This window comes from Balaenoptera ricei, chromosome 19 (assembly GCF_028023285.1).
Source record: "Balaenoptera ricei isolate mBalRic1 chromosome 19, mBalRic1.hap2, whole genome shotgun sequence".
NCBI lineage: Eukaryota > Metazoa > Chordata > Mammalia > Artiodactyla > Balaenopteridae > Balaenoptera > Balaenoptera ricei.
In genome coordinates this window covers 21,605,428-21,618,240 of record NC_082657.1, presented here as the reverse complement: position 1 = coordinate 21,618,240, position 12,813 = coordinate 21,605,428, and the positions used below count along the sequence as shown (strand labels likewise).

The 12,813-nt window shown below is 54.8% G+C and overlaps 1 protein-coding gene across 1 annotated transcript; it reads left to right on the top strand.

The window, feature by feature from the left end:
* Positions 1-3,864: 3,864 nt before the first annotated feature.
* Positions 3,865-11,684, top strand: PLEKHF1 (pleckstrin homology and FYVE domain containing 1). The gene is made up of 2 exons (XM_059904898.1): positions 3,865-3,985; positions 10,017-11,684. Exon 2 carries the CDS (start codon positions 10,031-10,033, stop codon positions 10,868-10,870), a length of 840 nt encoding a protein of 279 aa, XP_059760881.1. The 5' UTR covers positions 3,865-3,985; positions 10,017-10,030; the 3' UTR covers positions 10,871-11,684.
* The last annotated feature ends 1,129 nt before the right edge of the window (positions 11,685-12,813 follow it).

The window sequence follows — 12,813 nt, the reverse complement described above, 5'->3', positions numbered from 1 at the left end:
TGTGGTCGTGGTTTCAAATCCAATACTTCAGCATCCTCAAATCCAAAAATTTTGAGAGATATTCTTTTGAAATCATAGTTTCTGAACATCCCAGGTGTCCTCCTTTAACACAAATCTTCGTAACCATTTGAACAGAAATCTTTCCCCAATGTCCCACATTTCCATGGCTTTGAGACTCAGCCTCAGGTGTGTAATTGATAAAGAAGGCAGCATGGAGAATCATGGAAACTTGACTAGTTCAAAGTCTGCCCGTTATAAGCAGGATGGCCTCTGTTTCCTTTTTTTCTTTATTTGTTTTCCCTACTGTCTGTTTTGAATATCTTCAAACCGACAGAAGAGTTGCAGGAAAAGTATGATGAACAGCTGCAAGTCAGGGCTCAGCAAACTCCAGCCTGCAGCTCGTTTTGGTACAACCCGTGAACTAAGAAGGGATTTTATATTTTTAAGTGGTTGAAAAAAACTCAGAAGAAGCTGTCACAACACATGAAAATGACAGGACAGTCAGACGCGTGTCCCTCAGTGATGTTTGCCGAGTGCTCGTGCACTATCTATGCCCTGTTTGCGCGACAATGGCTGAGTTGAGTAGTTGCCACAGGGATCCTGGCTCCCAAAGCCCAGAATATGTACCATGTGACCCTTCACTGATCCCTGACCTAAGGTCATCAATTGTTACTATTTTGCCCCCTCTGTTTTCTCTCACTCTTGCTGAGACAAGAGTGAGAGAAAGTATTGCATTAGTCTCAATACTTCACCCTTAGATGCTTTGGCAGATGTCTCACTTTCTCTAGCCCAAAGCTGGGAATCACAGATCTAGCCTGGGGAAAGATAAGATGATGTGAAGTGTGTAGCACACACTGCTTGGCACTTAGACAGAACTTAAGAACTGATCCAGGACTTCCTGGTGGTGCAGTGGTTAAGAATCCGCCTGCCAATGCAGGGGATACGGTTCGAACCCTGGTCCGGGAAGATCCCACATGGTGTGGAGCAACTAAGCCCGCGCACCACAGCTACTGAGCCCATGTGCCACAACTACTGAAGCCCGCGCGCCTAGAGCCCGTGCTCCACAACAAGAGAAGCCACCACAATGAGAAGGCTGCGCACCGCAACAAAGAGGCGCCCCCGCTCGCCGCAACTAGAGAAAGCGCGCGCACAGCAACGAAGACCCAATGCAGCCAAAAATAAATAAATTAAAAAAAAAAAAAAGAACTGATCCAATAAAAATTCCTAGCATTTTCCACAGAGGTGATTGCCGGGACCCCTAACCTGAAAACCCTGAGACTGGTGCTTTCCTGAAAGCCTGGTTCCCAAAGTCTAGAAGCCAGCTTTCCCTCAGAAAGGGCTCCTTACCCGAGGAGCTGAAAAAGCCTCAGGGAGACTTCATTTTTTCCACAGCTTGTGGCTTGGCTGACTCAACCTCTGCCTTTCCCTGAGTCACGAGTCTTTCCTCTTATTTGGAGGAGCTCAGCCCTCCACCCACGGCTGGTCTCTGGTGGGAAGGGGTGGACAGCTAGAGGATCAGAGCTTGTGCTGCCTCCAGGGGGTTTCCCGGAGCTCCACCCACTTCCATAGAATATCAGCACGGAAGGAAGGACAGATGAGGAGACTGAGGCCCCAGTGGGCCCTGCACCAGCAGTGAGAAAAGGCTAGTTGGGGTCTCCTGACTCCAGGACCAAGAGCTGTGTATCTTCTCTCTGGTTTTCCAGAATCATGAAAAGACCTCCTTTTCCTGTACACCTGCTCTGTGCCAAGCACAGAGTCAGATGCCAGAGAGCTGTTTACAGGGCTTTCCAGCTCCCTTCCTACAGCCACCTCACCCCAGGCAGGGCCTGCCTTCCTGGAGAAGGCCCCTCTTGCTAGGGAGGTGGGGGATCTGGCACTGAGGCAGTCACAGAACATGGCCTACAAGGCTAAGCTCAAAGTCCCTCTCCATCTCCCCCACCCCGGGCAACAAGTATGTGTACACTTGGGATGGCATTTCCCAGTGTCTCAGTGTCCCAACTGACTTCCTTGGTTATAACTCAGCCTCTGGGATCTTGGGGCCTTGTGTCCCCCACCCTCTGTCTGGTGTATACCATCAGAACTTATAAACTCAAATGCTTATTCAACTGCAGGTACATAAATGCGTAAAGGGGGGGTGAGAGGGAAACCACGGAGAATGGTGGGGACTGTGGTGAGTGGGAGAACACGTGCCCCATCTAAAGGGGACAGCGCTGTGTGGAGATGGGGGACCAGCTCTTTCAAATCCTCTGATTTAAGAGAAGCGGAAAATCCTGAAATTTTTGTGTAATCTTTCAAGACGAAATGTTGGCAATGCATTTTATAAACGTTTAAATACTTTTGTGAGCCTGTGGCTTATGTTGGGTGAGGGTAATAGCCATGAAGGTGGTGGAGGTGGGGATGCCATGGTGGGGGGATGTGGACTCTCCAAGGTCACAGCTGGTGGCCCTCTCACTTGCCTATCCACCCCTCCTCTTTCTCTTAGCCTCTCCCTGCTCTCTCCTCCCTTGCCCCAGCCCCTTGCCCTGTGGCAATGTGCCCATGTCCCGGCCCCACTCCACTTGGGCTGAGAAAGGCAGATCCCCAGTACCGGGGCCTACCTCACAGCCTCTGCCCACACCACCCAGGAGAGCGGGTCACCCCTGTTCAGCTCATGCCTCCCAGCACCAACCCTTCAGGTCCCAGCCCTGGGCAGAGTCGGAGGTCTGGACCCAGGCACCTGGAGCTGGGTAGGCTCTTCCTCCCGCTGTTGTCTCTTGCCTTGGTCCTGACCCAGCAGGCACTGCTCTGGACTGAGCCAGCCCCTCTTCACAGTGCCCAGGTCTCCCCTATTTGGCAAGACAAACTTATCCCTGCGACAGACACTTACTAAACGCTGAACTCAGTTCTCAGCACTGGAGAGAGAGAGGAATGAACAAGATGAATACTGTCCAGCCCACAGGGCTCACAGCCTACCTAGGTGGGGAAGATAATCCATGAACATGTAAACAAGCAACCTAATCAGATGACTTCAGGTTGAGAGAAGTGCTTTGCAAAATAATAATGTTTGAGTTGGATCTAAATGCCAAAAATGCAGCCATGGGAAGATCTGGAGGCACAAAGGAAGTGCAAAGGCCCAGAGGTGAGAACAACCTTGGGGTTTTGAGGAACAGGAAGAAGCTAGTGTGAAATGAAGTGTTGAGAGGAGGCCAGAGGGAGGTTGAGACAGCCCTCGAGGAGTGGTGATGGTGAAGCTTGGACTTTCATTTCATTTCAGTGTTGCTGGGCGGGGGCCGTATATTGGGCCCGGGGAGAAGGGGGACAAAACCTGTTGGTAATGTTGGAGCTGCATGATGGGTACATAGAGTCCATTAAATTAGTCTCTTTCCTTCAATGTATGTTTGAAAGTTTTCACTATAAAAAGTTTAAAACATAAAACAGATAAAATACTGATTTTTCATATTATGATTATCAATCTCTCGATTTCTGAGAGAGGACTATGCCAGCCAGCAGCAGGGAATCCCGCCAGAGTCAGCAGAAGGCACAATAACGCCAAGGCCTCCCTCTCCCTTTCCTGGCTCACAGGCCCCAGTCCGGCGAGTTCAAAGTCTGCTGCCTGGCAAGAACAGCCAGCGTGCAGAGCGCGGCGTCGGAAAGGGAAACCAGGGGGCTTGAGACGGGGTACCCAGTCCCGGGAGAGAGCTACAAGCGAGCCCCGCCCAGCCCTGGCTCGCATCAGGGGCGCACCACAACGCACTCAAACTCTGGCCACTCCGCCTGCGCACTTTTCCCGGGAACTTGAGGTTCTGGAGTTGGAATCCAGGCTCCGCCCCCGCCGCGCGCCAGGGCTCCAATTGGCGGATCTGCCGCTAGGGGCGTGTCGGGGAGAGTTGGAACGCGTCGGCTTGGGCGGTTGGGGTTAGCCCCAGCTGGCAAGAGGAACGGCGCGGCCGAGTGCGGTCTGACACGCAGGCTGCCGGGCGGGGCGCGCGGGGCCCCGGCCGAGGAGGTAAGGGTCCCCGGCCGGGCTGCGGCGAGCGAAGCAGGCGGGCTTCCGGCCGGCCGGCCGCCTCCAAGCTCCCCGGGCCGCCTCGACTATATGGTCCCGGGGCTGGGGCGGGGCGGGCGCGCAGCCAGGACTATCTTGGACTCTGGCCCGGAGCAGAGGCACGGAGCCGGGCGCTTATTGCTGGCTGGTCGGGCTGGAGGCGGGGCGGGGGCTGCAGGGGCTCCAGGGATAGCGGGGTGACAACAGGTAAGGGGTCTCCGGGGTGAAAACAGGTTAGGGGTCCCCGGGGTCGAGGCAGGGTCCCCGGTGTATGCGCGACGTGAGAGCGGAAAAGGTCAGGAGGCGCCCGTGGGCGTTGAGCCCTGGGGCAGCAGGGATCTCAGCGCTCCCGCGGTCCGGAGATGGTTCAGGGATTCCTGACTCACGCCGTCGACGGTCCCAGTCTGCGGGGTGTGGAGAAGTGGGCTGAGATAGTTGCCCCAGCGAAGGGGGGAGGAGAGGGAGGTTGGAAGCGCCTTCCAGGTGACCTAGGTGCTTGCTAGCCTCTCTCGTTTAGGAACCGCCTGGCCCCTGAAGCGTGTGAGTTTGTGACTTTTGGTGGGAGTTGTCAAAGGAAACGGAGCCGGGCTTAATCTCCCATTTCACAGAGGAAGTAACTGAGGCAGGCCCAGAGAGAGGTGGCTGTTCCTTCCCAGCCTGCAGTCACCTGGAATCTCCTTCCCTTTCTCTCTCCCTGAACACCTGAAGAGCTGTGCAGGGGGAGAGTTGTCATCAGCCCCTTTTGCAGGTGGGAAAATGGACGCTTTGAGTCACACTGAAACTGTTTTGTTTGTTTTTTATAAATTTATTTTATTTATTTATTTATTTTTGTCTGCATTGGGTCTTCATTGCTGCATGCGGGCTTTCTGTAGTTGCGGAGAGCTGGCTTCTCATTATGGTGGCTTTTGTTGCAGAGCACGGGCTCTAGGCGCACAGGCTTCAGTAGTTGTGGTTTGTGGGCTCTAGAGTGCAGGCTTCAGTAGTTGTGGCGCACGGGCTTAGTTGCTCCGCGGCATGTGGGATCTTCCCAGACCAGGGCTCGAACCCGTATCCCTTGCATTGGCAGGCGGATTCTTAACCATTGTGCCACCAGGGAAGTCCCTGCATTATGCATTTGACAGCATGTGGTGGTATAGATCAGGGGTCTGCAAACTTTTTCTGTAAAGCGCCAAATAGTAAATATTTTAGGCTTTGCAAGCCAGTCCCCATTGCATGTGGCTGTTTTCCAATAAATTGTATTTAGAAAAACGGTAGTTGTTCAGACTTGATATAGATTTGCCACTCCTGGTGTAGATCATGTGTGACACCTCGACTGTCAAGCACAGAACCCTGGCCACCCAGTGACACTTAGGGCATGGCTCACTCACTGAGAGCACCTTTGGCCCAGCTCAGGTGGTGGGATCACTTGTGTTCAGGAAGGCCAGCCCAGGAGCCTGCCCTCCTTCCAAAACCTGCAAGAAAGAGCAGGTCTGTTTACTTCCCTGTTCCCAGACACTGGCCCTTCGGGAGTGTCCACCTTCTGTCAGCATCTGGGGTACCACATGGGGGTCAGCACAGGCTGTCCTGAGGCAGGCGGCCCCAAAAGGAGTGGGCACAGGCTCAGCTCTCTCCTCCCCTGTTCTAAGGGAGGAGGGTTCACTTCCCTAGTGAGAACAATAAGAACAGGATTCCCCATCTGCTGGGAGGGGTGGGGGATGGGGAGGTGGGGATGCTGCCTCATTTACCAAGAAAATCTCCAGGGGACTTCCCTGGCGGTCCAGTGGTTAAAACTGCGCGCTTCCACTGCAGGAGGTGCGGGTTCGATCCCTGGTGAGGGAAAGAAGTGAGGGGCGCGGTCAAAAAAAAAGAAAAAGAAAATCTCCAGGCCATGTTATAGCAGGTGTGAAGTTCTGGTCGTGGCAGATCTGGTAGGCAGATGTGGGGGAGCCCCCCAGGAGGATGCTGTCTGCCCGGCCCCTCACCCCAGCTGGTACTCACTGCAGGCCCACGGAGGAGGGGGCACAAGAGCCTTCCCACTACCCCAGTCAGTGTGTGGAGTCAGCTCGGAGCCCAGACCCCTTTCATTGTCACCAGGTACTCCCCACCCTTCCTGCGCCATATTTTGCCGCCAACAGGGCCTGGAGGGGGTCTGTAAACCACTGACTAGGGACAGAGCAGTGTGGGGCATCCTGGGGCCTCCTACAAGGGACGGGGAGACAGTGCTGTAGGCCCTCCCCTGCCCAAAGCTCTCCCCTCACTGGGCGCTGTTCCTCACTTCCTCCATGGCGCCCACCTGGGTAGCATCTAATCAGAGATGGACCTGGGCAAGTCTGCCTCCAGAGCTCACCCACTGTGGGGGGCACCTGCTCTTCTCTCCACATAAAGTCTGTCTGCTCAGTGCTGAATGTGTTAGGCCTCGGTGTGTGGCTGCAAGATTGGGTTTTCACCCAGTTCTGCCAGGTGGCTGCCAGGTGTGTTGGAGGGAACAAGTGGCGTTCCGTCCTCAGATGTTCATCCTGGCGTGTCCTGCAGCCTGGGCCCTGCTGCTGTGCGGTCAGTAGAGCCCAGAGCTCTTGACCCAGACATTGTACTGTAATTCTTTTCTTTTTGAGGACCTTAAATTTAGAAAGAAAGAAAGAAAAAGCTCATGTTCCCACTTCGCAGAACTGACTGGTATTGGGATTTTATCACATTTGCTGCTGCCTTTTTTTAAATGAAAGAAATAAAAATTTCTCCTGATTTTGGTTTGTATCTATCTTTTTGTTTTAAAACCATCTTAACTATTTTTAAGCTTACAGTTCAGTAGTCTTAAGTATATTCCTATTGTTTTGAAATATCTCCAGAATTCTCTTCATCTTACAAAACCGAAACTCTATACCCATTAAATAAAAACTCTCCTCCACCACCACAGCCCCCGCCCGGACCCCGCTTTTCCTCCTCCTCCACCCCCAGCCCTGGTAACCACCTTGCTACTTTCTGTTTCTATGAACTTGACTACTATAGATACATCATATTAGTGGAATCATGCAGTATGTCTTTTGGGGACTTGCTTATTTCAGTTGGCATAATGTCTTCAGTGTCCATCCATGTTGTAGCAAGTGACAGGATTTCTTTTTAAGGCTGAATAATATTCCATTGTATGTCTTTACCACCTTTTGTTTATCCATTCATCCATCAGTGGACACTTGGGATGCTTCCATTTCTTGGCTATTGTGAATAATGCTACTATGAACATGGGTGTGCAAATACCACTTGGAGATCCTGCTTTCAATTCTCTTGGATAAATAAAGAGAAGTGGATTGCTGAATCATATGGCAGTTCTATTTTTAATGTTTAGAGGGACCTCCATACTGTTTTCCATAGTGGCTGCACCAGTTTACATTCCCACTAACAGTGCAGGAGGGTTCCAACTTTTCCATGTCCCTACCAACACTTATTTCCTGTTTTTTTGATAGCAGCCATCCTCATGGGCGCGAGGCTCCATCCTATCCATTTTGATTCACAGATATAGTTCTTGGACACTTTTTAAAGGTTGCGTAATTTCTGCATACATGATGTCACACAGACCATTCTGCAGGTTGCTTTTTCCACTCAGCGTTTGGTGTCTGTTGTCGCTCCATGTTGACCCACGTGGATCGGGTGGAGTCACTGTAAGTGCCTACAGTAGCCCATTGTGTGAGTGCACCCAGCTCACCCTTTGTTCTGCCCTTTCCCCTCTGCCAGGCATCTCCGTTGTCGCTGCTGTAGGTCCCAAAGTCACTGCTCTTGGTGTCTCTCCCTCCTTTGCTACACTCTGAGCTCCTCCAGTGGAGCCCTCATCCAGCCCATCCCGGGGCCCAGCACCCAGCCCAGGGGTCCTGGGGGTGGCCTCTGGAATGTTGCCAGACTGTCCACAGCAGGGACGCAGTGACTGGTCCTAGCAGGACAGCCCAGGGCTGTCACCCATAATCAGCTAGGTTTGCAACATGCAGCCGAGATCAGCAGCCTAAAAATAGTGGTTCTTACATAAGGTGGTGTGGACAGCACTTAGGATGGCTTGTGGTCTGAAAGGGGCAAGTGGTGTGTGAGTCGGGGCCGAGCACCCCTGTTGTGTAATGCATCCAGCCCCCGCGCTGGCCCCACTTCAGCTTCCCACAGGTAGCCTGACTTACGGAACTGCAGTGTGGTGACCCAGAAACTCTGCGTGTGTGATCATTTGGCCAGGGGTGTGCTGTGTGTGACTGTACACTTGTGCGCACATGGTGGTGGCGGCAGCAGCGGCTGTGGGGTCAGCTCTCATCTGCTTCCTCTTCAGAGATAGGAGGTGCTGGCTCCTTCCTCCTGTGGTGGGCCCCAGGGAGCTTTGGTTCATTCATTCACTAGCCACTCACGAAGCACCTACTATGTGCTTGGCACTGTTCCAGGCATTGGGGATACAGCAGTGAACAAGAAAAGGCTCCTGCTGTGATGGAGCTTAGAAGTGGGTGAGGGAAATAGAAAACACGCAAGCAAATGATGGATAGACAAGAAAATATCAGGTCCTGGTAAGTCCTGTGAAGAAAAAGCAAAATAGGGTAACATCCTACAGAAAAGGTTAGCAAACTTTTTCTGTAAAGAGTACATTTTAGGTTCTGTAACCGTGTGGTCTCTGTCACAGCTCTCAGCTCTGTTACTGCAGCAGGAAAGCAGCACAGACAATTGTAAATGAATGATGTGGCTGTGTTCCAATAAAACTTCATACACGAAACCAGGCTGTGGGCCAGAACCCTCAGGCCGTGGTTTGCAGACCCTGTCCTGGGTAGGGGGAGAAGCTGCCTGAGCTGGGGTTGTCAGAGAGACCCTTTCTGAAAGGGAGATAGCCTTGCTGTCAATTCAATGATGGAGTTGTGTGGTGAGAAGTGGGCAGACTGGGGCCAAGTGTGAGAGAGAAAAATGATGGAGCTTGCTCATGGGTTGAATGGGGGTACAGGAAAGAGGAGATTCAAGGGGGAGTCCTAGATTTGGGGCTTCAACAACTAGGTGAATGGTGGTTTGTTTCTGGAAAAGAAGAGGAGCTGGTGGGAGGTCACAGGGGCAGCTCAGGGGAGAGCTGGGACTGCAGGCTTGCCCTGGGGTCGGCGGTGTTTGAGTGTCCTCAAAGTTGTGAGTCTGGTGAGTCAAAGGGAGTGGGTATGGACAGAGCAGAGGGGGCCCAGGTGAGATCTGGGGCTACCACATGGAGCGCTTGGCAGAGGAGGATAGAGGCCTCCTGCTCCATGGGGGAAGGCTCTGAGCAGCACCATCTCCAGGGGTGCAAGCTCTGGGCTGCCTAGTTACTAACAGAGCCTCAGTTTCCTCCTGTCAAGGGGGGACCTACCTGCTATGGTTGGTGTGAGGACTAAATGAGATAGTCATGCTTGACATGGAAGAAGCACTCAGCAATGGTGCCTGTGATGATGATGGTGGTGACCACTGGGCTCATGGGCTGAGTGAGTGGGTTGCAGGGTCTATGATGCTTTGTCTTGGTAGACGGGGGAGTCACTGACAGGTTGGGGTTGCAGACACCCCATTGCCTGGCACTCCCCATCCTGGTGCATGCACCTGCACCCTTCTGCCTGGGGCAGGCCCAAAGTGCTGGGTAGTCAGTGCTCCTGGAAGCCCCTGAAGGGAGTTGGGGCTCAGTATCCTTGCCCCTTGGGTGGATGGTGTTGAGGCCTGTTCTACCCTGTTTTCCAAGGCTCCCCAGGGGCTTGAGCCCCCACTTCTCAGTCACACATCTTTACTGCTGCCTTCCTATCCTGGGCTGGCTTCCATACGTCCCTCACTGCGGGGGAGGGGGTCCCCCTTCACCTCCCAGTAACTCCTTGTCTAAGGGTCATTTTCTGGGGCAGCGAGTTTCCTTGGTTGAGTGGCCGTCTGGGCCCGCTGGGTTGCAGTGGGGTAATTAGTGGGTTGTCTGACGGGTTGGTGAGCTGGGGATTAGGGGGTGGTCTTGACCCCCCCCCCACCCCCATGTCTGAGCAAGCTGACGCCTCCTCTGCTGCTCCTCCCACAGCCGAGTGGCCGAAGATGGTGGACTACCTGGCGAACACGGAGATCAACAGCCAGCGCATCGCGGCTGTTGAGAGCTGCTTCGGGGCATCGGGGCAGCCACTGGCCCTGCCAGGCCGAGTGCTGCTGGGCGAGGGCGTCCTGACCAAGGAGTGCCGCAAGAAGGCCAAACCGCGCATCTTCTTCCTCTTCAACGACATCCTGGTGTACGGCAGCATCGTGCTCAACAAGCGCAAGTACCGCAGCCAGCATATCATTCCGCTGGAGGAGGTGACGCTGGAGCTGCTGCCCGAGACCCTGCAGGCCAAGAACCGCTGGATGATCAAGACGGCCAAGAAGTCCTTCGTGGTGTCAGCCGCCTCCGCCACCGAGCGCCAGGAGTGGATCAGCCATATCGAGGAGTGTGTGCGGCTGCAGCTGCTGGCCACGGGCCTCCAGCCCAGCACGGAGCACGCCGCGCCCTGGATCCCCGACAAGGCCACGGACATCTGCATGCGCTGCACGCAGACGCGCTTCTCGGCGCTCACCCGACGGCACCACTGCCGCAAATGCGGCTTTGTGGTCTGTGCCGAGTGCTCCCGCGAGCGCTTCCTCCTGCCGCGCCTCTCGCCCAAGCCCCTGCGCGTCTGCATCCTCTGCTTCCGCGAGCTGGCCGCCCAGAAGCGGAAGGAGGAGGCGGAGGAGCTGGGCACCGGGTCCGCGGGGCAACCGGCCTACCTGGCTGGCGCCGTCTGCGGAGCGTCCAGTGGAGACGACGATGACTCAGACGAGGACAGGGAGGGCAGTGGGGATGGTGACTGGCCCAGCCGCATGAAGTTCTACGCCTCGGGAGTCTCCTGGTCGTCCTTCCACAGCTGACCCCGGGTCTGCAGACATGCGGGAGGGCTTCCCTAGTCACTTCGGCATCCAAGCAGATGCCATTGCCGGGGCCCCTGAGAGGGCAGAGTTCCCCAAGCTGCCCAGCACCCTGCAGGGCCCTACCCCACGGGACCCTACCCCACGGGGTGGTGGGCACAGCGGAAGCGGATCCTTTTCTCTGAACCCCCAACGCCTCTTTTTGGATACTGGCGTCCCTCTAGTTCCACTTCAGGTAATTACCTTTTCATTTAGCAAACCCAAAATACTTAGGCCTCTTGGGAACAAATGTCGTTTCTCGGCCCTTTGAGCTGTTGATCCAGATGATCCCTTGAATTAGACAACCTCAGGCAGCTTTAGGGACCAGAGAGAAGGTTGCACTGGAGTGAGGTCCCCTCTTCTCTGAGGCCTTGAATCACCAGACCTGGCCCCGCCCCCCTGCAGGAAAGACTGTGGGTCCTGAGAGGCCTCCAGGAAACCAATGCCTGCCCACCTACCTTGCTGATGCCCACCTGCCTGGCTGGCTGGGCCTTGTCACGGCAGGCATGTGGGCTCACCCAGAGCCAGGCAAGAGACTGCCATGCTGTGGGTGTCCGCCAGGCCCAGGAACTGCAGCCTGAGCTCCCCATGGTCCAGAGTGGCCTGCCAAGCCCTCTGGCCCAGTCTCACCTCCCTCCAGGTGTCTGATGCCTCTCAGTCCTGTCCTCATCCCTCCCTGTGCTGGAGAAAGCAGTGTTTTCTGTTAGGACTCTTAATTGCAAGTGACAGAAACCCTACCCAGACTGACTTAATAATAAAAAGAAAGTTTATTGACTCATGTGTTTGCAAAGTCCAGGAGTGTTCTTGCTTCAGACACAGCTCTGTGACTGAGGACTGAAACCATGCTAGGTGGCAAATGTCAACAACTGTCCACCACTCTGGGCATTCCTGAGAATGCTGGCAGTTCCAGCGGGATCAGATGTTTGCACCACACCATGGTTGATTCCCAGGGACAGAGCCCCGTCCATCCAGGCGCTGTGACTGTAGCCCAGCACCTGCAGCCCTGTTCACTTGGTGTGAGTTATCTAAACAGCCAGACAGCAAGTAAAGGAAACAAGGAGCCACTTATCCAGCTCTCCATGAGCCTTCCAGGTTTAAAGCTCTCCCATGTGGCCTCCTGCTCTGGCCCACCCCCGAGGATGGTGCCGTTGAGTGGGGAAGTCCCAAGTGCAGCAACCTGCCATGCTCAGCTGGTGTGTTGTTGGGGCTGGAGCTTGAATGGCAGCCGCCTGATTCCTGGCCCACACCCGGCCACGGAGTTGTGGTCCTTCAGGACAGTCTCCTGTACCAGTCTTCCCCCCATCGCCTGGCTGGCCTTGGCCAGAGCCCACTGGGCGGAGTGGGGGTCACTGTCAGAAGTGGTGACTTTGGGGCCAGGAAAGCTGCCCCCAGCCCACACTGCGCAGTGCGTGAAACCCCACCGTCAGCTCCAGTCCCTGGGTGAACAGTTGTCCTCCCGGCCCAGTTCTCAAACGTTCACTTGCAGACAGAACCCTGAGAATCTCCTTCGAATGCTAACTCTGATTCAGCAGGCCAGGTGGGCTCCAAGGGGTGGCAACACTCCAGCCTACTCTTGACAGGAGCCACCCGTGTGAGGGAGGGCGGGAGGGGCAAAGTGTGAGGCACCCAGGGCCTGCCTGTGGCCTAACCCGCAGGGCAGAGGGACTGGGTGGGGAGGGTCAGAGGTGCTGCCAAGAATTGACGAGTCCTTGGCCTCCCTGAACCACACAAACTGGTTCAGGCAGTTCTGCCTGGGCAGAGGGTTCAGGGCAGGCAGGTTACAGGGTGCAGGGCAACTTACTGAGGCCAGATCGGCGTGAAAGCCCAGGCCAGCTAGTCCTATCCCTTCACCCAGGGTTGGTGCCCAGGCAGGGAGTGCCCAGCTCCAGCCACTGGCGTCTTGGTCA

Bases quoted from the DNA above. Each gene is read 5' to 3' on its own strand.
- PLEKHF1 (XM_059904898.1), top strand. From the start codon at position 10,031: ATGGTGGACTACCTGGCGAACACGGAGATCAACAGCCAGCGCATCGCG.